A 22,635-nucleotide genomic window follows, 5' to 3' on the forward strand; every position below is an offset into this window, starting at 1 on the left:
CAAATTACTTATTACTAGGAATTATTAAACTATTACATTAGAAAGAAAGTAAGGAGGAGAGAAATAGATTTAATATACGTTACCTATTTATTGCCTTATGTGTGCATGCTTGTTAGAGTTTAGTTAGAGGTTAAATTGTTTTGAATTTTTAAAGTATTCTTCTATAATGTAAAAACATTTCTTTATTAGAAAATGTTTTAATTTTCTTTTAAAATCAATGAATTCTACTTCTCTTATTTCTTTGGGTAAGTGGTTAAAAAAAATTATAGCCTTATAGTAGGGACTTTCATTTAACATTTTAATTCTAGATTGTGGTAAATGTAATTTATGTTTGTGACGAGTGTTAACATTATGTGTCTTTTACTTTTGTAAAAGTGTTTATATTTTTAAATATAAATAAACTAATATCATAAATATATATGGAGGGATTACTAAAGCATGTTAACAAAAATGTAGTATTTATTTAATTCCTAGAAAAAAATATTCATATACAAAATATTTTTTTAGTTGCGCTTCTAGCGGTGACGTTGATAAGGTCAAAAAGCCATTTTTTTCCTGTCAAAAATATTTCTGCAAAGTAAAAAATTGTTGTTGCATTAGGTACATAAGAGATAAATGTGATACTATGTGTATAAACATTAAAAGAACGCAGGATTCTGCCAGTTATTTATGTAACTCTTTTCACTTAAAAATATCTTACTAATATTATAAATGCGAAAGTTTAGATGTATGTAAGGTTGTTTGTAGGAAGGTATCTCCGAAACTGCTGTACGGATCTTGATGAAATTTGGCATAGACGTAGAACATTGTCTGAAAGAACACATAGGCTATATTTATCAAGATTTTTTCTCGTAGTCGGACTAGAGGGTAGAAGCTAGTAAAATAATACAGATTTAAATTATTAAACAGTTTTGTTTTGTCTCTTTTAAAAGCATAGTTTACTCGTATATCTACTGACATTAAATAATTTTAATTGCTAATTTAGTTTTTATTGTCATTAATATAAGCGTTAGTAAAGTAGTTATTTCCTTTTTTCGTGTCTTCATACAGTGCATACGTGATGATTTATTCTTTTTATATCGAAGTAGTTTTAATTTCTGTGAACTGATTGTCTCAACCACATTAACAACATTATTCTGTTGACGGTTTTAAAGGGTAACTATTCAAGTATTTATTAATAAGTAATTATTGCTGTGACCTTATTCTTCTGATACTTGTCATCAAAACTAAGACGTACATATACTTTTAAAATTCCAATTTGTCAGAAAGTACTAATGCTGAAGTTATGAATAACAAAAAGTATTGTAACTTGCATTAGTCTTATTAAGTTAATTATGTTACGATAAGAACGGTGCTTCATTTGACATAGTACTCGTATATTTGTTACAATACGTTGACCACCTTTTAGATTTTAAAAGGCTAAAAATTACAGGGCTAAATCCTAAATCGTTAAACAAGACTGTCAAAAGGAATCATTTAAAATGTATAACGATTAACGCTCTACACGCGTGTTATTTGCATTAAGACGTCAAGGGTATGCCAATAAATAAAACATTTATCGAGTTTAAATGCCTATGTTATAAAATACTGTTTTATAAAACAGTTCACTCGACAAATATATGTTGATAGCCTCGGAGGGAATTAGAACTAAATTGAAGTTGAAAGAAGTCTGGTTAAGCAGTAATTTATATTATAAAAAATAATTTCTTACAACGTGAAATCAAAATGGAAGAAGTATTAAAGGAAAATTATCTAAAATATGATAAGAGTAAGTTTGTTTTTCAATTTAAATCTTAGTATTGTTATTTATAAGTTTTCTTGTGTGTCCCAGGACAAAAATTGTCTTTATTAGTAATCTAATTGACATTAGTCAAGTTAAAATTTACCATTTTTTTATTATACACATATAAAATGTTTCTTCTTTTTTTTAAGATAATCAAATAATAAAAAAAAATTATTTATGTTTTGGATTTTTTTAGATAAAGCTAAGCGTCCACAGGTCAGTATCGGATACAACGTACAACGTACAAACGAATCAAAGCGCATTATTTTTTCATAGTAAGCTCACAGCATTTGCAGTGATCGGATTATCGATGCTGGTTTCGTTCGGATTTTCTTACGGATCGTACGTGTGTTCATGAGAATGGAGGAAACAAAAGAATAAATTGTTGTTACTACTCGTTTGTTAGCAAAGGAGTAGAATAATATGTAAAAATCTTAAAAGAAAACATAATATTTGGAATAAGTTTTTCCAATATTTTCGTTTGACTGAAGCTAAATTCAATTTTAAATGCGGAGCGAGTGCGCGGGTACGCCATCGGCACGCGACACAAAAGTTGCTACTCGGTTGTTTCTCGGAGCATCGGTGTCGGCATTGCGATACCGGATTAGTGGACATATGACTTCCTATATTAACTATATTAAAATCCATATGATGCAATACGTTTGATACCGACCTGTGGACGCTTAGCTTTAGATATTGTCGCTCTTGAAGACTTGCGTGACGTAATTACGTCACACTTTCGTAAAATAGACATAAAATAATCTTTATTAACACTATAAAAACACACTACACGTAATTATTTGTTGCTTATAAGTAAGTAAATCCAAACTCAGGTTAAAAATTCTTTAATGAATAGAAAGTTTTTTTTTTTAAATAACAGTAGCCTGGGGTACGTTTTACGTATACTTTGCCCAAATGACAGAATCGTAGTTAATGTTTTTTTTTGGTAAACATGGATGGTATAATTTTTCGTTCCACTGTAAATAAAGACGATGTATTTTATTTGCATTAGTTTTATTCGTATATATGTTTTTTGTGTAATTTCAGTACCAAAGAATTGGACTGCACCTCGTTCAATTGGAGCGGCAGGAGTGGTCATTGGGATTTACTTGCTGGTCGTATTAAAATGGCTTCCCGCCTTCATGGTGAAAAGGAAACCATTTCAAATGAAACCACTATTACTATCTTATAATATCTTTCAAGTTGTCTTATCCGGATACATGACGTATATTGTAAGTTTATTTGTATTTTTTTTTTAAGTAGTTGGATGGATGGATGGATTTTTGTAAGAAGATATCTCCAGAAAGACTCAACGGATATTGATGAAATTTGGCATAGATATAGAACATGGTCTGGAACAATACATAGGCAACTTTTTTTTTTCATTTCGCTCCGACGGAAACGCAGTCGCAGGCGACAGCTAGTATACTATAAATTTAATAAAGTACGACACTACATGTTTTTTTTCGTTTCACTACCAATTCATTGTAAACTTTGTCATTAATGATACAAGAATCTACTGGTCCTTGTCTTTTTCTTTTCAGTATGCAGATTACGTTTGGAACTTTGGTATATTTCCATTCAGATGCCCACAAAACAATCCAGATATTATTGGCGCAGTAAGTATATCTTTTTATATTATATTTTTAAACATCCAAACTAAAATAAAATTAATTTCGTAAATCTTACCAATATTATAAATGCGAATTTTTAGATGGATGGATGGATGTTTGTTTGAATGTATCTCCGGTATGACTCAACGGATCTTGATGAAATTCGGCACAGATGTAGAGCATAGTCTAGAACACATAGGCTACTTATTATGTTTTTTTTTTTAATTCCGCGAGGAAAGAGTCGCGGGCGAAAGCTACTAACTTTATAAATTCGTAAAGCATTTAAAATTTCATAAATTACTGCATTTACAATTCTATTAATTAATTAGGTACAAGTATTTACGCAAAGTAAAACCTACACATGGTAATACTAAACATCCCTGAGTGGTAAGATAGCAAGCATTTAAATGTATCGCTTCTGTTTTCAGGCAGCGAACAATATTTATCCATATTTCGTGGCGAAGCATTTGGACTTACTTGACACAGTGTTCTTTAGACTTCGTAAGAAGGACAATCAGGTGTCTTTCCTTCATTTATATCACCACAGCATAATGGTATTGTGGGGTTGGCTGTACTACATGTACCTACCGACGGACCACTTCGTTATCACCGGCCTATTGAACAACTTCGTGCACGTCCTAATGTACAGTTATTACGGCATTACTTGCCTAGGACCTCGCTTTGTTAAATATGCTTGGTGGAAGAAACACTTGACAAAGATACAACTGGTAAGAAATAAATACTTGATATTTTAACTATTAATAAATGTACAATCTATTTATTATACTAATAATTTGAATACGATCTGATTTCTTTTTTAATTTATCTCAAGAAAACAAAATTCACTGGTTGTTATTCGTAATTAGTGAGCATTCCTTGTATATTGTCTTATTTGACATTGTATATTTTTCTTTAAATTTCAGGTGCAATTTGTATTAGCGGTGACAAATCTGTACTTCCAACAAAAGTGGACCCCATGCCCCTTGCCTCTTGGTTTCCATTACTTTGCATCAGGAACATTAATGTCATTTTTCTTCCTCTTCCTTAATTTTTACTTTAAAAGTTACAAAATGCGTAAAGATCTCGAAAACAAACAAAAGGATATAGATAATAAATCAAACATGGGCAATATGAACGGTATCAAAAGCAGTAAATTAAAAAAATATTGATTTATTTAAGATTCAAATTCAAAAGTTATTGATTGAATTTTTTTTTAAATTGAAATTAATTTGTCTAGTCTATAGAGACAAAAGCCATGTCAAAAATGATGTGGTGTAGGTTACATATCAGAAAAAGAATTCGAAGCTGCATTATTTTCACCTTTAATAACTTTCTAGTTATCTTAGAAGACGCCACTATCTTTTTCTTTTACTAATTTGTTTTATTTTTTGACTTTATTCCTATCAACATATCCTTCATATGCTGCTAAAAACAAATTAAAACCGTGCTTCGGAAATCAATCATCTTTATTTATAAAGGTGTGAATTTAATGTTTTAATTACTTTGTTTAATTTATAAATTGATATTCAATTGTATATATTAAATTGTTTAGAACAAATAAATTTTCATTACCATACATACATTATACATTTAATTATGTATGTATGAATTTCAACGTCACAGTATCGGTAATAAGTAATCATATAAAAAAGTATATTTTAGTCAATTCCTAATTTATTACAAATTAATTTTTTTAGGTATTGACTCAATTGCTTAATAATGAGAAAGCTTGATCCATTGGTGAGCCGGCGAGCAAACGGTCTCAAATCTTTTTACATTTGGTACCCCTGTTGTAAAAATATAACATCTGAAATATTGTCACGGCGGCCAAAAAAAAAAAACAAATTAAAACTAACAAATTGCATTGTCACACCAAATTTAAAAAGGCAATTTTAATTTAGTTTTATTTAATAATTTCACACGTATAAACCTTTTTAATCCCGTCGATAAGCCAGCTATTATTCGAAATAAAAAAAAAAAAAACTATCACAACGCCTACAATTTTCGTATAGCTAATATTATGTTAAGTGTATGTTAGGCGTTAATACTACGGTACTTTGTTAAACAACAAATATATTTTTTACGGGTAGTTTTCTTCATCACGCATTTCTTTTTTTGCTTTATATATTATATACTTTGTCTAGAACACATAGGCTACAAATAAAGTTTTTTTTTTAATTCTGCGCAAACTACATAGTTTGTTACATCTTCTTTAGATAAGACCATTATAATATTATTTTTTATCGTAAAGTAAAACCGTTCCTTAATTAATGTTAACAAAAATTGTTTGCGGAATACTGAAAATGACAAAAATGAAGGTTTTCTCTTTAGTTTGTATTGGAAAAAGTAACTTTCGCACTATTTACTTTCTTTAGCAAATTAGGAAAGAAATTACTCTGATATACTTTTATGAACTAAAAATAAAAGAAAATTCTCCGATTTTTTGAGTTGATCTATGAAATTGCTTTCCATGAAATGGAACTTGCTTAATTTTAAATTTTATTTAGCCGACTGACAAACGGACAATTTAAGAGAAAAAAATTTGGCCTCATAAAAACTGATAATTGACCACTTTTTGTCGTCTATTTACTAATTCGTTAAACAAGTGTACAATTAACATCATGTGAAATTGGTGTCAGATAGCTGTTGCTTGATTCAATGTAAAAAAATATTCATAGTCTAATGTCTTTTGCGAAAATCCAATATCGGCATAAATGTAGAGGTCATCGCACTTTCTTTTCCGCTGCGACTATAGTTGTTACTGTCTCTTATCCGAACATTTTAGCTGCAATAGCCGTTATGAAGACATTTCTGTATTAGTTAAATGAGATATTATTATTTATGCTTTATTATTACTATGTACTTTCTAAAAATGCATCGACTATATTTGTATTGCGAAAGGGAAATCGAGCAATAGAGTAAAGAGTCGGATGATATTTCATAATATGTAAATATGTACTGGTTTGTTATTCCAAACATATCTATTTATGTAGCATTTAAAAAAAAATGGAGCGCCTCCTCTATAAATTGGTCTATTGACGATTACATTATTCATGCAGTCGCATAGCCGAACCAAATGAAATATTAATCAACCAATGAGAAGGACTACGTCAAATTACGTCACGGCCTTCGATTGGCTGAGTAACACGCGCCCATTCTTGCAATGATTCCCGCCAATTTGCGAGCGCAACGCGCGAATTTCGAGATTGCTTCCGACGAGATCCGTTAAAAATTTCAGGTCGTGCGAAAAGTGATATGAACTAATTTAATTGAATGAAAAATGCAATTAGTACTTCAAGAACAAAACGCTTCTTTTATATTACCATATATATAAATGGTACTTTCTCTGAGAAGACCGCATATACTAAGACTTAAAACCTCTAAAACTTTACTTTTTATTGTACAATAGCTATGTTTATTAATGTAGAAATATTTTTTTTCTTACAATAAAGTGACTACAAGTTTTCACCAAAACATCGAAGTGATCCCTGCCCACGGCCATCATCCCAATAAAGATTGCTGATGTGTGATGATCTAAAAAAAAAATTGTAAAACAAACATTCCGTTTCATATAAATTAAAAAAAAAAAACGCTAATCCAATTGTAGACGAACGTTCTTTAAACACGTGTTACATCGACGATAAAAATTGTCATCTTACAGATCAGTAGTAAAAGACAATGCATAACCTATAGATCCGGAGATTCTAGACAAGAGGCCTGCGTCTGCGCCTGCGCAAGCTTCACTCAATCATAGAAAATATTTCAGTTGTTATTAAGATACCACGTCGGACGAACGCGTCCACCTTCAGACGTCGTTTGTCCGACTTTTTAACGCGAGTGTTCATTTTTATTTAGTTTGCCTTTTGCTTTTATTTATTTTTGGGCATAAAAGTGTTTTCAAGTAACGAAAATCAAAGGTTAGTTAATTATATTTATTTTATAATTATTTATTATGCATAATTTATAAGAAAGTTATGAATTTTTAACGTTTGCGACCCAGTTTTGAAATGAATTACGCTGATGTTAATATTTGTCCACTTAACATAATGCTTAGGCAAGCTTGTGCCTTCTATAGGCAGCATCATATACTTGAATACAATCGCTAAGTTAATTATAAATTAAAATTATTGATTTTGTAACCACACCTTTTATGACCATTGATTTGCATTACAAAAATATAGACCGTTTATCTTATTACGATCAGTCTGATCAGAATTGTATTTGTATTGTTAGTTTGATTTATGGTACAAGTGTGTTATGAGGTTAATATAAAATACTAGCTTTTACCCGCGACTCCGTCCGCGCGGATTAAAAAATAGAAAACGGGTTAAAAATTATCCTATGTCCGTTTCCTGGTTTTAAGCTACCTGCCCACCAATTTTCAGTCAAATCGATTCAGCCGTTCTTGAGTTATAAATAGTGTAACTAACACGACTTTCTTTTATATAGATCAAAATTTTAATTTTTTGGGAAAATTGAATCCCAGCCTTCAGGAAATTGTACGATAAACTAATTATTAGAGAGGTTCTTAGGTAGAGTAGAATGTTATTATGTAATTTTATATATTTTGTATGTTTTACATCCGAGCCATGAACCAAAAAAGATGCGACACGTTTATTTTTTATATTTTAAACATTAAGTTCTATTATTCCCTAATAATTCCTTTGAACATATATAAAAATCATACCATAAGTTCATTAAAAGAGGTTTTTGTTTTTTTTCCATGTGTCGTTCTGCTCTGTAAGTTCTGTAAATATTGCAATTTGGGTGTGTTTACTTAGTACATTTTGATTGTTTTTTAATTGACTGTTACGTATAAAATGTTTACAAACTGTACTGTGCACGTAATATGGCTTTATTATGTAATTAGTTTTAAAGATAATGAAACAATGAAATATTCATGAAGTCATTTATCTTATCATAAAGAATACTTTACTTTTACACTTTCTGCAAAAACAATCAGAGACCTGAAACGGATATTAAATTTTTGGAAGATCACTCTAATTCCTAATGTTTCAACAAGAATTAACCATTTGAAAATAACTTTTTTTTTACCTGAATCTTAGGGAGGAATCGATCAAATTGGAGTCAAGTTTTACTCACGAGTAACAGCTGCTATTCTATGATTACGATTTTGGCGGTAAAAAAGTTGTCAGAGCAGAAATATCCGGAGTTCGTAATGTCACCGAGATTTCCAAGTTATCATAATTTGAAATTTCACTCTATTATCCAACAAAATTTAATCGTTATGGCATTTCATGTCACGTTAGATGAAACAATTGTACACGGGTTTTTGTAGGTTAATACATGCGTTCATTCTTCGTCTTTCACTTTTAAACTAGTATCTAGATAGCTTACTCCGCAAGTATGTCAGGAAAACGGGAATGAAAATATACAAGAGATAAATTCTAGGAGTAAAATTATCACCGTATTCTCGTATCCTTTTGTAACATGATGTTTGGTCGAATCCGCCCTTGGTGGGTTAAACCATTACTCTATTAAGTGTAAAGTCAAGTAGATAGATATTAGCAAGGTGACAGTCGAGTAAATAAAGAAACAAGCTATCTTAGAGGTTACGAAAAATTGTCTCTAAGTAACATTGAGAGATAATTAGTTCTCAATGTCTTTTTAACACGCGACAAAACATCGATACTCAGTTAGCGAATAGAATGCCATAAAAATAAGACTATTTGAAATGTTTTCACTGGATACAAGTGTTTTAAAAAAATTCAACGGAGAGATCTTGACCTCACTCAATATGTACTACTTTAATAAATACTTTTGTCTTCCTTTTCATTTTACGAAACGGGATAAAAGTCGCTCTTCATGACGACGACCACTTTCACTTGAAGGTAATACAGCTTATTATATGACACGACGCTTCTTGCAATCTTACTTCTTACTATCTTACTAATATCATAAATGCTCCGGAACAGCTCAACGGATCTCGATGAAATTTGGCACAGATGTAGAACATAGTCTGGAAAACACATAGGCTACTTACTCATTTTACTATTTTATTTAATTCCGTACGTGACATATAGTTTCTAAATAAAATATCATTACCCCTTAAAAGGTGTAGGCGGCCTTAAAAGGCGTATATATATACTAAAACAACATTGATTGACAAATTGAACGTTAAACTTAATAATGAAAACCGCAAAATTGTCAGTCAAGCGTGCTTGGTCAAAATCAAAGCATTCAGCGTAAAAGTTTTGTGTGCGATTGTGTGATACATATATAACATTATTAAAGTAAATAATTGTAGGAGATTAGGGTTTGTATTTTGAGCAAACTTGGCCATTTTTAGGGTTAACTTTAACCAGATTACCGTTGGTTTTTGAGACCAAAATCTCTGTCATTATTTTTCAAACAGAAATATGTTTTAAACGGGGATTTTGGTTTTAGAAACCCTCTATAAAGGGGGAATCCCTCAAGATCCTCTTAAAACACTTATTAGACTAACCAAATAAAGTCTTAGTAGACAGGATTTCGAATTGATTTAGAATTGGACGGACTCAAAAGTGAAGACTTTGGTTGTCGGAGGCCGAGACCCAATGCGTCACCCTAGTTAGTTAGATGAACTCAAAAGACCAAGTATATACAAAAGAGCTTTTTTTTCAACGGGATGAAAAGTGTCACCTTGTCGGGAGAGAAGCAGAAACTTTTGTCCCTCGTACCAGCTAATAAAAGCGACCTTTTCAGGCAGATGGGAAAAAAATTACAAGCACATCACAGAAGAAAACTAGGATATTGTCACCTGCGATGACGACAGTGGGTTACTGGTGAGATTGTCGCTAGATGAACCATTACTTACGATTTAACTCTAGTATATTTTTTCTTAATTCCACGCTTACAGCGACTTAGGCAGCCACGGAATATGTCATAAATATATTCAGATTAACACTTTAAACTTCGACTACCAGTTTTATTCGTGTTGTATTTTTTATAATTCAATGGAATATTTTTGGCAAACATGATATCATTCTCACATCAAAAACAACCTTTGTGTTATGCGATGAGAAAAATAATTAATTCCGTCATTATTATTACGTTTTCTAACTGACAGAGGGGTAATTATGTTTGTATGTATAATTCCGGTCAACCTCGACGCATAATTAATAAGATATTCCGGCAAAAGCGGTTCAGCCGTTCTGGAAATTATTAGACAGAAAAAAATAAAAAATGGTTTTGCGTTATCAGCTACGTAAAAACATCATGTGTACGAATATTTTTTTTCGATAATCCATACAGACACTCCGTTTTTATTAATACGTATAGAAGTATAGATAATACAAGCGAACCGTCCATGCTTCGTCTGGGTGAGTTCTACAATTCTCTCATACGTCATTTTATATATATGTAACGTTTAATAAAGTCAAAAAATAGCAAATTTTAAGGGGTACAGAATTACGTTGTTTATTTATGCTTGCTAAACGTTACCCAGTAATTTAGCTTTGTAATAGCTAAGTAATTTTTGATATCGGTCCAGTTGTTTTTAAGTTACTCGTTAAATATAAGAATACAAATCTTTTCCTGCAGTTGGGTAAAATATATTTATATAAAATATATTCATATAAATACATTGCCTCTACAACACGCTGCTATTTATCAAAAGATAGTTCCGTCCGACTCCGTAGTAATTAAAAAAAACATAATAAGTAGTATGTGTTCTTCCAGTCTATGATCTACACCTATGCCAAATTTAATCGAGATCCGTTGAGCTGTTCTGGAGATATCTTCAAACAAACATCCATCCATCCAAACATTTGCATTTATAATATTAGTAAGATTACGACCACATACATACATATGTCGCCATTTATCATATGTAGTAATAAAAGCAATGACCAGTGCGTTACATAACGAAGGTACCGCTGGATTAAATCGTAATACGAAATCGACACGAAATTCAAATTTGCCGCAAAGCTACTAGCTTGTGTGAACAGTTTGGAGAAACGAAAGAGTGGGCTTCCACTGTCTTGAAATTTATATTTCCACAAACTGTTGTGTCTTTAATAGAAAACAGAATGTAAAGGATGATAATAAGTACCAATATAAGTGGCAGTTCAGTTGTAACTTACAGTAAGCCAGCTTCAAATATCATTTCATAGTGTTTAAATACTGAGGTGGCTGAGGTCAAATGTCGAACACATCTCTTAATCTCTAAGCAAGCGTTACTGAAGTCTGTTAAACATTAATTTTACTCCAAACTCATCGTTATCTACGCATGTTGACAGCGACTATTACATTGATTGATGAAAGCTTTTAAATTTAATTAATTTAGCTATGCTTTTACGGATTCCCTAGTACGATAGATCGATACGTAAATTTGCCAACTAGCATTACTTGTATATCAGTATAAAGCGGTTTTTTTATTAATTGTTTTTTTTTTTTGTTCGTTTGTAACAAATTGTGTGTAGCTTAAATCTAATTGGAAATCGAAGTAGATTAACTTTGCGTAATAGAAGAAAAATTTCAGTAGGAGTCTGTATTTGGTTTTTATTCTAAAACGCACAAGTTCGACTAAGGTTCGCGAATGTATGAATCTCCTAATAAAATTTAGAAATTAGTGAATTCACGACATAAGTCATGCTCTCCACATTCACGAGATGTTCACATTCGGTCGCCAAACCCGTCGCGAACTGGACGTGGAATATGCTGCCGCAATAAATTTTATTGCCGTGGCAACCTGGCACCATTTAGATATCCAAACATGGTGGATTACATAATAATTCTTAACGTTAATACAATTTTTATTTGAAATAAAAACAAACAGATTGGCACGAGGCTGTGAATGAATAACCCGCAAACGCCGCGCGAACGGGGCTCAATCCCTTTGTCGCAGGACAAAATACCGACTCTGATCGAAGAACATGCAAACCTCGCAAAAACCGTCCACATTCGCGTCCATGCCTGTTCGCCAAACTTCACGGCACTATAATGGAGCTACCACTCAAACATAATGGAAACTTTGGTGCTCAGTTTGAAGTAGTTTAATTCTTAAAATTGTCGTAACTTTTTATTTGTCTTGAATTAATGGTTTTGGAATTGGATGAGTGCAAAATATGATGTACGGCCACGCAGAATAACCGACGATGAGCGAATGAGTGATTTGGCCAACAGGGATGTTAGAATACGATAATTAACGAAGGTATTTAAAGTTTTGGTATTAAATATTAGTAACAATAAATTTATTTCTAGACAATGAAAATGTAGACGGGCGATGTATTCAACGAAAAAACTTTTTAATTGAGGATGTAAAGTGGACCAACGGGTTACGCAAATGCCGGTGTTACTTCAACACACTGGGTGCAAAAAATAAATAACGTGTTTTTTTTAAATAACCTTAAAAGAATAAATCGTTTATACAAACACGAGAACCGCTTCAAACGCTTTATATCGACAGCTGCTAGCAAACGTTCGAGACAATTGAATTGTAAACGACAAGTGATATTTCACTGGGTATGAAATAAATGTCCTCGACTGTGCTTAATAAATATAATTTCTTGCATATTGGAGATTGAAAGAGGATTTAAACGACATTTACATCGGATTTCGATGTTTTAAGTACAATGTGAGACATGAACGATAACTGTTACTGAGATATTCATCTTGTCTTCATTTTCTTCTGTGCGATGTTTTCGTGGCTTACGATTTGTACGCGTGTGTTTAATATTTTACTTACTTTAACTGCTTGAACTACGCAATCTCAGTTTAAGTCAAAGTCTACTGGTGACGTGGATAGAATTAACGACCTTATAGCTTACGGAATAGAGTTTTATATGATAAATAAGCGCTAATACTTGCAATTCTTACATTACAAGCATATTCAGGTATTTTGTTAGGCAAGTTTCTGCTGAGTAAGTGATTAATGTCACAATTTACCTATGAATTGTAATAGATGAATGTTACATAACATGGATGATTTTTTCTTGCACATTTGGACATAATTATCCTGAAATTCGATTCCATAACAAGAGTTACTTCTACAAACACTATTATTGTCCTCAAAAGTTCTACAAGTATCCTACGTGGGAAATAAAAAGAAGAAAAATTAAATTAGTAGCCTTTGTGTTCTTCCAAACATGTTCTACATTTAAGCCTAACTTCGGTCAGATTCGTTTAGTTCATCTAATAATTTGCATTGTTAATATTCATAAGAAGTAAAATTTCAATAGGAATTTACGTTGATCAGTAGTTTAGAGTAATTTTAATATTTCAAACCGTAAGCTCTAAAAGGTGCTTTGTGGGTTTCTATAAATTCCTGTAAAATTTGTGACCAACAGTGAGCATACATTTGCTTGTGGCCTATAAGCAAAGTGAATTTTCAAAGGCATCCGTAGAAATTTTAACATAGTCTTCGAACCTGTAAGAATTTAAGCTATGGGTTAATCATAATTTTATTCACAATATAAAATAAAATTATATCTGAGTTCGATGCCTACTTTTCAATGTTGTAACCGACTTAAAATATTTAAAGCGACTTCCTTAAAAAAAATTATAGCCTACTCCATTGACCCCGCAACAGCCTTGTTTAAATTAATTAACTTAAACAAGTTATTACGCAATATTTTCGGTTGGCAGGAAAACAACTTAGGCCTCTTGCACATTCATGAGAAAGATTTAAGAACTGATTTGTTTAAAATACATTATGTAAAATGTCCGGTTCTAAATTTTAATCTATAGAATATATTGTTGGTATTTTTTTTAAACCATAATTATTTGCGATTAATTATTTTTTCTTCAAAACTACGAATGCGTGTAAAAAAACAATGATTTATTGTATAATATTTATATAACATGAAAAAAATTCATTAACAATTCTAAAAGTATTTTCAACTAATATAAAGCTAAATTAATGTTGCTGGGAACGTTTTAATCCTTTGTTCAAATAGACAACAACTTGTGGATGCGATCCCACGTCCTTAGTTTTTCACGGATCGTATTTAATAAAGGTTATTAGCGTTGTATAATTCTTGCAGACAAACTTTAATTTAAAAAAATAACTTCTCGAAATAATTACAAAGTAGTGTAATGGCCGAACATCAGATGTATCAGCAAGTATTATGTAAAAACAGGGACAAGACATTGAATGATAATAAATCTTAATAAATGTAAAACATAATGATTGTTCAAAAGAGACAAACTATGAAAAGAGGATTAATGATAAAAAATATAAAAACATATTCTTAATTTATAAAAAATCAAAAAAACCCGACTGACTGCAGCTCAAACGTTTAAAAACGCGCCATCTATTGATATAATTTTAAAACAATGATTTTTTAATTCATGTTAGATAAACTGTAGTCGTATATTGTATTATTATTGTGCAGTTTCTTGCTTTAGAATATATTTGAAAACATCAAAAAAATATATTTAAGGACGTAAAAAATAAATTAAAATTTTTAGTCAACTATATGTGTTTGGAAGAAGCCGTATCGAATTATATTTCACACGTCAAAATTAGTTCAGTCCTTTAGCCTGGCTGTTACAATTATACGCAAGTAAAAAGTGTCATTGGAAAATGACACAATCATGTTACGAGATCGGCCGCTCAAGGGCCTAATGTTCTAGTTATAACAAGTTTGAGAAGCTTTGAAAAGACTACTATTCTACTATGTAGACTATTTCTACTAGCGCTGTCGCAGTCGCGACTGCTCAAAGCAACAACTGACTAGGCGGTTTAGTGGAAAAGAGTTCTAATACTCCCACACATTTCTCTAACATTTTTGTGACAGTGCAACGATTTTGTGAATTAAAGGATAGAGTTGAAATAAAACAGCGAAAGTACATTGTAAACGGTTTCAGAGCATTTATATTCTTAAAATGGCTTAGATTATGTTTCTCCTGTGCTGAGCACCTCATATCTGATGTGATCCTGTCCCCGTGAACCAAAACTGCAGACTGACGAAACAGAAATCGACAAATAACTAATCAGTCAAATGTAATATTATATATGTAGTCAGTGCTAATGCGTGGTGTTGCGATAAAATTAGTAATGTGGAAGTGAAGTTAGTAAGATTGCATGTTTCATAAGGATGGATGCCTTTTGCGTGCAATTTCAATTTGCAGTGATTTCAACAAATCGCTATGCGCCAACATTTCGGGTCAATAACATTTTAAAGAGGACGTGCATTACAAATGTTTGTCAATATTACAAATAACTAAACGTAAACTCGGTTCATACGGCACAGGTGCTTAGGAAACCGCAAGGCAGGACGCTAAATGAACCTTTCGTGCCGCAGACCGCAGATTATAAATGTCAGAACTTGCGACTGCATTTTGTAGGCTATTGTTATTTGGAATCAACATTTACATAATTCGAGTAGTAGCGATTCGCGCATGTTTGTGGGCATAGTAAGAATTATAGGATAGTAGCTCAATTTACAACTCTAATTTTATGCTACTTTTGATACTGCACTATTTTACTATGTATTTACCCTACTGTTACTACTTCTTTATGGTGTAAATTTAAACGCACATCTCGTGGTTCAAATTGGATTGAGTTCATCTTGGAGTCATATTACTTTCAGTCTAATTCTTTCATGGGTACGGTTGATAAATTTTATCTGCATTTTACTTAATCAGCACCTTATATAGTTTTTAGATTCAAGAATAAAGATGAAGAGATAGTAATTAATGCTGTCTGAAAAGTTGTATTATTTTTTTCTAATTTCAATTGTGTTATTCGCCCAAAAACTTGTTTGATAAAAACCGCCCCGGAAGATTGTTATAAGTCCATTCTTCATCAAAATTTTCCCAATTAATTTGAACATCAGCGAAGAACAATATAACAAAATACTGTTAATGAAAACTGAAATTGTGAGTATTATAATAATTATGATGTAAAGGGCTTCATCGCATTGCACAAGCTGTGTCCAGTCGTTGGTATCCAGTCGGCGGCGATGACATTCATGATCACCAGGAAACTGCGGTGACATAACGATGCGACGGTGTTTATGACATGTAATACAGTGAAAGGGCGTCACTAGATAGCGTGAGGTTTTTGCCCATAAAGTGTATGGCGAGGCGGAAATAAAATCATCTGTGTGGGAGACAAAACTCGTGATTCTATTTCTTGTACAAGTATTGTTTTAGATAATATCGTAGCCTATTAGGGGTAAGCAAACTATTTTGTTTTTTACTTCTCTGTACAAAAATTGGGTAAATTATGTAGAACCCTATAGCTATTAAATGTTGACGCACTTGCACGTTTTGTAATACGCGCGAGCAGCGAGAGTGAGAAGGGATTTCCGAACGGTACTCTTTCGAGCAGGTATTTAGGACAACCAGCGGAGCGAGGCGATGGCGAAACTGCTCGTTGCGTAGACAAAGAACATAATTATCATCTCTATCACTTCGCATTAAGGTACATGTACACCGCATAATATCTTGGTTATGCCTCATCACAGACCAGGCGAAATGAACTCTAAAGAGTTCGTAGATTAATTTTTGTTTTAGCTTTTGTAATTATGTCGAATATACTTTTTTTTTTCGAACTTAACGATCATGAGAACTTCTTTGCGGTCTGTATGTTAATTGGCATGAGAAGCCACATGCAAATATTTGTTAACATTACCTAACAGATAATTGTCGTTTTTGCTGTTTAAGATTTCAGAGAGAGTTCATGGTCGACCAGTTAAAACAGTTTTTGAGGGGCCCCAGAATGTTATTCAAAAATCACTTTATATTTAAAAAGATCTGCTCGGTTCCGCACACATCTATATTATTTTTTTAAATATTAAGCAAATAATGCCTTGTTTTTCTTTTGCAATGGTTAAACGTTCAAAGTTTACAGCCTCTTTAAAATAAAGGTCTAAATGTTATGAACAAAGGGTACAACCATAATCAACACTAATTCTGACAATGAGTATGTCGAGAGTGAGGCGTCCCCATTTCACTGTTTTTAAAATGGCGACTGTGTAGGGGTTGGTGAAAAGCTCAGCCTGTAGTCGTCCGGGCGCAAGCGTGTCAAAAGCACGCGCCTACTGCGTATAAATTATGATAACTTTGTGCGTGAAGGCGTGTTCCCTTGACAAAATGTTATAACGAAGTGATATAACTTAGTATTAAACATGTCTTCCATTTTAGTATATAGATGTAATGCAGGTTTGTAGAGTCATTAAAATAAAAATGCCGGATATGTTATTATTGATTTGGCCTACATTTTAGTATTGATTTTCATGTCATTATGTCATCTCTCTTTGTAAAACAATACATATTTATCATTTTTTTATTGTAAATCTGTTGTGTTATGATTTTTATAAATGTGGCATCATCTCCAGAATTAAATAAGATTAAATTAGTAAAAAATTCCAGAATTAAATTAAGTAACATAGGCTACTTATAAAGATATTCTTTTAATTCCGCTCGGACGCGGAGATGTGGGCGACAGCTTACTTATAAAATTTTGATATTTCAATTATTATATTTTGATTATAAATTTATATTTAAATTTCAATAATTGAGGTACAAGATTAAGTTATGAATCTAACGCTCTTTCAACGCACGGCGAAAAAACGCAAATAAATTTCTGACTTCAATTTCATAGTTATAGTAAAATTAATAAAAGCAAACAAAACTCCCAATAATGAAAAAAATAAAGGTCACGCTGTACTTTGAACAAGTGAAAGGTGACCACATACAACATTAGAAAGGCGTACAAAAAATTTGTTCCATTTCGTTCAGTTTTTTGCCGATATGATTTATAACTTAAAATATTTTAACGATATCTTCATAATAATACATCTCAGGGTTCATATTGACTTCGTTTTTGGTGAGGATATATTTTAAGGTTGGACTTCTTAATTAATATCATCTTAGACTCTCTAGTTAATTAATCTATCTTTTCTATAGTTGTTTTCGATAGCAAGTTTTTTTTTTCATCACAGAGTAGACAATAAAATTATTTTTATTTTCAACATCCTTGTCGTGCACAATTCAATCACGATTGCATTTATTTTTTGAATTAAAATCTGCAATAAACTAGTTATGCTGCTTTAACGCATTTATTTCCCCATCTGAGCTACTGATTACTGTTATTAAAGTGTTTGTCGCGACCACTAGAATACTTGCGCCATTCTTAACATCCTTTAGTTCAGTTTGAGGTAGGCAGCGTTTTCGTGGGACACGTATATCTGTTGCAAATTTTCTACACAGTTACTAGTGAGACATTACTTGCTCCTTTCTCATCGTTGCTTCTAATCATCTTTCTATTCTTCTTAATACTTACTTTTTTCTTTACTAGTTATGTTATTGCGTGACGAAATGAATTACAACAATCGTTATACTCACAATCTGTAACTCAGTTAACCTTTAACGTTCAAAACAGGCGCTTAAACTCTGCTGGAATAAGATAGTTAGATAGTTAGACAATGTTATCTCAGTAGAGACTTACGGTGTAGGAAAGTGTACAGTAGTCGATTGGCCATGGCGTGACGGTGTGTTAGTGACCTGGTCGTGACGTCATAATGTTCTGATGGTCCGGTGATTTCGCTAGGTGTTCGGTCGGACACCGAAGGCTATAGGACAGATAATTAAATGGGTTTTTCCGCATCATCCATTACCTTGAGAACGATGAGAATTGCGGGAAATTATAACTACTTTGTTGATTTGATTACTTGTTTATAATAAACGTAAGCAAATGAAATAAAGTTATTTTTTTCATATGCATCATTAACAGAGTCATCATCGACAAGTGATGTTGTAGATAAACTTCTAAAAAATCTGTCTGATGTCTTTAAGGATCATCACAAACATAAGTCACTTGTCGACGTTATTCCAAATAAATTGTACATTACTTATTAATGAGGGATATATAAATGCTAAAGATTGTTAATAACAACAACCAGAGCAGAAATGACTTTACTGAATCTAATTCTAAATATTATTATCGTTTGCAGGTAAAAGCAGAAGGTTTCTCAGCGATGCTGTTGGGCCTCTCGTGACTGTAAGGAAGTGAACACTCGACGAAAACACATCTGGCGGACATGGCGGACATGGCGCTATCAAATAACTCCTTCTCGAAGACCTACCATCGGTTATTTGTAGAATTAGCCGGTGAGATCTTGAAGTTTTTAATGAAATTGTTTAAACAACTAGGGGTTTTTAGATTAAAACTAAAAAAGTTTTATCAAGACAAATCATTGCAGTGTTAAATAAAAACTTCTAATGTCGCTAGGTTAATTCTCTTCAAGGTTTTAGTCTTAAAAATAATTTTGACTGAGTAAAAGTTTCGATGTTTATTAAATATACCTTTGGCTCACACAAAAGCCGTAAAGCCAAGTATTTCGATGTGAAAGCTGGTAGTGATTTGTATGTTAAATTTTCCAGATCCACGAACGAACGATTGGTTCTTAATAAAGAGCCCGGGTCCGGGGCTGGCAATCATCGGCCTGTACCTGTACTTCACGTTGAAATGGGGTCCGAGATACATGGCTGACAAGAAACCCTTCCAACTACAGAAGACCTTAGTCGTTTACAATTTCATACAAGTCTTTGTCAGCATTTGGTTGTTCTACGAGGTTTGTTCAAATCTTTTTATGTTATGTGATGGTCAAGGTTTTTATCTATGTATCATGAAACAACTTGTTGTCGGTTTCTTGATTGATGACATATCCGATTACGAATCGGAATATTTCATTTTCTACACAAATACATATAGTATACAAAAATGAGAATGAAGATTTTTTCGAATTTAATTGGACAGAATTGGGATAATCTGTCGTACGAGTAGACCGAGTCGAGGTAGAGCGACGGATGTGATTACCGTAGTCATGTACACCATTATGCTTTCACGTCGTCTTACTTGTGACGACCAAAATACAAGCAATCATCATCATACCACTCACTTTCCCTTTTTATTATTAACCAGACATCAATCTTGGTGAAATTATGAGAACTACAAATTATGCCACAAAGCCGACCAACTGACAGAGCGTTACACTAATAGATAATTTACTATTTTACTGGTCATTTCAACAAACATTCAGTAAAACATTTTCAGTAAAACATTTTCAGGGGCTCGATGCGGGTTGGCTGAGGACTTACAGTTGGAAGTGTCAGCCGGTTGACTTTTCAAGATCTCCGGAGGCTATGAGGGTAATTATGAAATAATCTTACTAATATTATAAATGCAAAAATTTAGATGGATGGATGGATGTTTGCTTGAAGGTATCTCCGGAACGGCTCAACAGATCTTGATGAAATTTGTCACAGATTTAGAACATAGTCTGGAAGAACACATATGCTACTTATTAAGTTTTTTAATGCCGCGCGGACAGAGTCGCGACGGCTAGTTATTGTTATATGATTAATTATGTAAATATAGTTTTTCTAAATTTGATATTTTCTGGTACGATCTCTATTTTTGTTAACCTAAACATTAACAAAATAATATAAAATTACTCGAAATAAAATTATAAATAATGTTATTCTACCTTGATAGTTCATTACTCTAAAATACATCAAAAAATTTCAGGTCGCAAGAGGGGTTTACGTGTATTTCCTCGCGAAGATGTCCGAACTACTCGATACGATTTTCTTCGTGATAAGAAAAAAGAATAAACAGATCACGTTCCTGCACATGTACCATCATACTGTCATGCCGATGATCTCCTGGGGAGCCACCAAGTACTATCCGGGCGGTCATGGAACTCTGATTGGTGTCATCAATTCCTTCGTCCACATCATAATGTATACTTACTACATGTTGTCGGCGATGGGACCCCAGTATCAGAAGTTCCTGTTTTGGAAACGACACATCACCACCTTGCAAATGGTAGGTATTCTGAATATGTACTTAAGTTCGCCTCGAACCCAAAGAATTAGGTAGAAGTAATGGACTTCTAACCTTAACAAATGAATGCCAGACCACACTATTTGAAAACATTTGAAAGTCCTAAAAGCCTTTAAGTTATCTAGTTACTGCACAGGTATTTTTTCTTTTAACTACTGTAAATTTTTTATTTTCTTTTTTTTTTCAGCTCCAGTTCTGCATCGCTTTCATCCATTCATCTCAGCTGCTGATTTACGACTGTGGGTACCCACGCTGGTCCGTCGTTTTCACGCTGCCAAATTCAATTTTCTTTTATTATCTATTCTATGATTTCTACTACAAGGCTTATGGGAAACCCTCCGATAGAAAGGCAAAGGGTGAAGTTAAGAACAGCAGTTGTAACGAGGAACATTCTCAGAACAATGGCGTAGCTAATGGCCATATTACAGATAAGAATTATAGTGCTTTCGAAAGGAATGGTGAGGTTAGAAATGGCAATAAAAAGGAAAATTAAAAAAGAGATTTTAAACGTGAGATTGTAAATAGTAGAGTATTGATTGTAAATAAAGACAAGCTTCGATTTTAAACACAACTAACGATACGTAATGGGTAAGATACGAGACGAATATTGAAATCAGCCCCAAAATAGGTCCTGTGATCCACACATATTAAAAAGCGTAATATTATAATTACCGAGGCATCTTAGAAAATGAACGTCACGGCAAGATTGAAATATCGGGTTGTTGGACTGAAGCCTGTTGTGTCGATTCCAAATACAGTGAGATAGTCACAAGATGATGTTCAACGAGTTGTTTAATATCTTGTAACAATGTTGATAAAAATTATATATAATATGTGATTGCAATAGTTCAATACTGCGCTTTTAGATTATAGGAATTTGGAATATACCTATATCCATATAGCGTTTTTAGACAACTTAGATTTTTATTTTGAACAAAATGTACAGTAAACATTTTCTTACTATAGAACTTATTTAGAAAAAAAAAATAACACATATATACTTGATGTAAGAAAAACATAGCGTAATGAAAATCACCAAAAAATGTGGATACAGTTACTGATATATTTGAAGTTAATGTTACTTTTTAAGAAATACCAATTTTTAATATAGTATGTATTTTCTTTTGTTATTTTGTAATATAAAATTTAGAACTTCTTTAAATCTAAGCGATTGGTAAAATATATTATTATACGAGGCTTATAACTACACACTGTTTTTTTCATCTATTTCTTTTGTAAAAACATAATCGCTAAATTCAAGAATTCATGCATCTATTCAAATCCAGTTAAGGAGACGTGTTCAAAACATCCTTCTTCAAATTTTACATATTTGAGACAAAAACTACCGCTACGTTTTTTTTAAAAAAAATCCTTCCAACATTTTTTGCAGCTCTACATTTGAATCCTCCATTTCAATAAGAGTTGTATGATCTTCGATT

At 32.4% G+C, this 22,635-nt stretch overlaps 2 protein-coding genes across 3 annotated transcripts; both read left to right on the forward strand.

Moving 5' to 3' along the window:
- The first annotated feature begins 1,525 nt into the window (after positions 1–1,525).
- LOC106709916 (elongation of very long chain fatty acids protein 4-like) lies at positions 1,526–4,733 on the forward strand. The gene is made up of 6 exons (XM_045678443.1): positions 1,526–1,768; positions 2,831–3,015; positions 3,328–3,402; positions 3,825–4,124; positions 4,320–4,545; positions 4,675–4,733. The coding sequence occupies exons 1-6, from the start codon at positions 1,726–1,728 to the stop codon at positions 4,731–4,733; spliced, it is 888 nt and encodes a 295-aa protein (XP_045534399.1). The 5' UTR covers positions 1,526–1,725.
- A 2,443-nt stretch (positions 4,734–7,176) lies between these two features.
- LOC106709915 (elongation of very long chain fatty acids protein 7) lies at positions 7,177–21,992 on the forward strand. Of its 2 annotated transcripts, none has more exons than XM_014501831.2 (6): positions 7,177–7,313; positions 19,302–19,458; positions 19,732–19,922; positions 20,419–20,499; positions 20,879–21,178; positions 21,384–21,992. In XM_014501831.2, exons 2-6 carry the CDS (start codon positions 19,389–19,391, stop codon positions 21,687–21,689), a joined length of 948 nt encoding a protein of 315 aa, XP_014357317.2. In that variant the 5' UTR covers positions 7,177–7,313; positions 19,302–19,388; the 3' UTR covers positions 21,690–21,992. The 2 variants fall into 2 exon arrangements, with proteins under 2 accessions (XP_014357317.2, XP_014357318.2); XM_014501832.2 differs by lacking the exon at positions 7,177–7,313 and adding an exon at positions 17,365–17,508.
- Positions 21,993–22,635: the final 643 nt, after the last annotated feature.

Source organism: Papilio machaon, chromosome 6 (assembly GCF_912999745.1).
Source record: "Papilio machaon chromosome 6, ilPapMach1.1, whole genome shotgun sequence".
NCBI lineage: Eukaryota > Metazoa > Arthropoda > Insecta > Lepidoptera > Papilionidae > Papilio > Papilio machaon.

Excerpts from the sequence above, each read along its gene's own strand:
- LOC106709916 (XM_045678443.1), top strand. The coding sequence starts at position 1,726 with ATGGAAGAAGTATTAAAGGAAAATTATCTAAAATATGATAAGA. Across the intron at positions 1,769-2,830 it reads TTATCTAAAATATGATAAGA|TACCAAAGAATTGGACTGCA; the intron begins GTAAGTTTGTTT and ends GTGTAATTTCAG. Across the intron at positions 3,403-3,824 it reads ATCCAGATATTATTGGCGCA|GCAGCGAACAATATTTATCC; the intron begins GTAAGTATATCT and ends TTCTGTTTTCAG.
- LOC106709915 (XM_014501831.2), top strand. The coding sequence starts at position 19,389 with ATGGCGGACATGGCGCTATCAAATAACTCCTTCTCGAAGACCTACCAT. Across the intron at positions 19,923-20,418 it reads GCATTTGGTTGTTCTACGAG|GGGCTCGATGCGGGTTGGCT; the intron begins GTTTGTTCAAAT and ends AAACATTTTCAG. Across the intron at positions 20,500-20,878 it reads GATCTCCGGAGGCTATGAGG|GTCGCAAGAGGGGTTTACGT; the intron begins GTAATTATGAAA and ends AAAAAATTTCAG.